At 55.6% G+C, this 2,713-nt stretch overlaps 1 protein-coding gene across 1 annotated transcript; it reads left to right on the forward strand.

The window, feature by feature from the left end:
- Positions 1-12: 12 nt before the first annotated feature.
- On the forward strand, positions 13-2,640 carry LOC110391308 (T-cell surface glycoprotein CD8 alpha chain-like). The gene is made up of 3 exons (XM_021383129.1): positions 13-130; positions 704-1,072; positions 2,408-2,640. Exons 1-3 carry the CDS (start codon positions 85-87, stop codon positions 2,638-2,640), a joined length of 648 nt encoding a protein of 215 aa, XP_021238804.1. The 5' UTR covers positions 13-84.
- Positions 2,641-2,713: the final 73 nt, after the last annotated feature.

A 2,713-nucleotide genomic window follows, 5' to 3' on the forward strand; every position in this document is an offset into this window, starting at 1 on the left:
ATCACATCCTCTCCTATCAGTTACGCTGCCTAAAAAGTTAAGAGACACAGATCACCCGCGCTGCGCTGCACCGCCCCGAGGACGATGGCCGCGTCTCCTGCACTGCTCCTCCTGCTCAGCCTCACGCTCTGTGAGTATGGAAGCGGGCTCACGGGGCACCTTGGCCGGGAGCAAGGAGGACAATGGGGGAAAGGCATTCTCCTTGCACCATGGCCAAGACACTGGGCAAAACGGACCCAGGGGAAATCAAGGGCAAACCCAAAGGACGCAATTCAGGGCTGCTCAGTGACTGCGCAGGGAAGCAGGAGCGGTGGCACTGCAGCGCGATACGCAGCAGGAACAGAGCCTGTTCAGACAGGTGTTGCTGGAGGGGATGGGGAGGGAAAGAGAGGGGGCACTGAGCACTTGTTAGGGTGGAATCACTTGGCAGGAGCAGGGAAATGGCACCAGCCCCAGGAAGGCAGCTGAAGGGCTGCTCTGAAGGGCACCATCCATCGCGAGAGCACAGCGGTGTGAATGTGGAGTCCAAACGGACTCCAGCACAGCACCCAAGCGTGCTGGATGGCGAGGCCCTCCCTCCGCGTTCACCCTCACAGCCCGGCTGCCTCCCTGCCATGCACCAGTAGGGAAGAGCCCTGCCCAAAGGCCCCAGGAGCTCATCCTGAGCAGAACGTGATGGGACATGGCCAACTTCTGCCCACAGGCTGCACCAGCACCCAGGGACAGAGGGACACAGTGGTGATCAGGTTCCAAAACAGGAATATGAAGCACCCCCAGGAAGGACAGCAGCTGCAGCTGGAGTGCCGGACATACAGAACAACCTGGGGAGCCTCCTGGGTCCGCCTGGACAAGAATGGGAACCTTCACTTCATTGTCTCCAGTAACTCTCCGCATAACACAGTCTTTCATGGGAATACGAGAATATCTCCGCACTTTGAGGCATTGTGGAAAGACAACACCTTTTGGCTGGTTGTGAAGTCCTTCAGTACACAGGATGAGGGCATCTATTTCTGCATCAACAAAATCAACCAGGTGCTGCACTTCAGCTCTGGACAACCCGCCTTCTTACCAGGTCAGCAACAGCTTCACCCACCTTGCTTACATACACCACCCCTGCCTGTGCCTTTTCAATCCATCCCATCGCCTACACTCCCCATCTCCCTGCTTCTTTGCACAACACGTCTCATCACACACGCACTGCTCCTCCTCATACAGGCTCCCTGCCCACCAGCTCCGCTCGCGCTAATGGCCCTGCCCAAACACAGAGGTGGTCGCGCAGCCCAGCGGCACCTCCCCATCCCATCAGCGCCTCTGAGGGATGAGAGTAACAAAGTCCGCAGCCACCCCCTCCTTCCTCACCTCACCTGGACCTCTAAGTGCCAACAGCCTCCGTACGCTTACAGCACCGCAAAAAGAAATTCAAAAAATCCCCATGACTCTCAGATCATGTTTCAATGCAGAGATGACCATGAGCTCACACATACTGAGGGTGCTGGTAAGAAATTAGGAGCCTGGATCCCTCTGGTTCCAGGGCCGGGCAGCATGACAGGGCATCACTGTTCAAAGCAGGCCCTATAAAAGTTCCCCCTCTGCTGGACATCTCCTGGGAGGGGAGGGAGGAAGCTCTCCCATCTCCCTGTATTCACTCACTTCTTCTTTCCAGTCACAACAACAGCAGAACCCACCACACCCTCTCCCACCACCCACAGCAGCCAGGTCACCAGCAAGGACATCTCCCAGCACAGCCTGCATTCAGGTAACCCAGCTGTGGGGAGGCAGGGGCTCTGCCTGCACTGCTGATTTCCATGGAACAGCAGGAATTAAAGGCTGCACTGAATGCAGGCATTTGGGGATGTGAGGACAAGAGAACAATTTAATCATTCTCAGAGAGCTGCCAGTGAGGGGATGACACCACCGAAAGAGCTCAGAATTTATGAGGGTGCTGCTAAGAAATTCTGAGCCCACAGACAGCAGGTTCCATGGCTGGGCACCTCAGCAATACAAGCACACCTCACATCAGTGTGTCAGGATACTGCAACTCAAAATGGGCCCTGCAGAGTCTCCCTTGTGCTGGTCGCAGGATCATCTATGGCCTGGCAGGGCTGGGAGAAGGCTGTCTTGATGTATCTCACTGCATTCATCCATTTTATCATCCACTCACAACAACAGCAGAACCCACCACACCTGCTGACACCACACAGAGCAGCCACGTCACCAAGAAGGACAACTCACAATGGGGCGCAGATGCAGGTAACACAGCACTGGGGAGGCAGGGGCTCTGCCTGCAGTGCTTCTGTGATTCGAAGAGGCCAAATTCAAGTCCGTGCTGACTACAGGCATTTCAGGATGCAGGGACATGACTGCAGCTGGACTTTTCCTCTTCCCTCTCTCTCCTTTCTTCCTGCAGGAACAAGCAACAAGAAGACGCTGAACTTCTGCTGTGACATAGTCAAGTGGGTTAACCTGGCGTGCGCCTGCCTCCTGCTCCTCACTGCCATAACCATCACCATCGCGCTCTGCCAAAGTAAGTTGCTCCCTCACACCCTGCAGAGCTTCCTGCAGCCTCACACCAAAGAGCACAGCCCGCTCCTCCAGGGGAATGGGCTCTCTGCCTATTGCCCTCACGCAGACATTGTGTAGCTAGGACACAGCAAATGCAGAAGGACTGCTCTTAAAATCCTTTTCCAAATTTCCCTCATCTTCAGGTTTAGCA

Source organism: Numida meleagris, unplaced genomic scaffold (genome assembly GCF_002078875.1).
Source record: "Numida meleagris isolate 19003 breed g44 Domestic line unplaced genomic scaffold, NumMel1.0 unplaced_Scaffold345, whole genome shotgun sequence".
In the NCBI taxonomy this organism is placed as follows: Eukaryota; Metazoa; Chordata; class Aves; order Galliformes; family Numididae; genus Numida; species Numida meleagris.

Excerpts from the sequence above, each read along its gene's own strand:
- LOC110391308 (XM_021383129.1), top strand. The coding sequence starts at position 85 with ATGGCCGCGTCTCCTGCACTGCTCCTCCTGCTCAGCCTCACGCTCT. Across the intron at positions 131-703 it reads CCTGCTCAGCCTCACGCTCT|GCTGCACCAGCACCCAGGGA; the intron begins GTGAGTATGGAA and ends TTCTGCCCACAG. Across the intron at positions 1,073-2,407 it reads ACAACCCGCCTTCTTACCAG|GAACAAGCAACAAGAAGACG; the intron begins GTCAGCAACAGC and ends TTCTTCCTGCAG.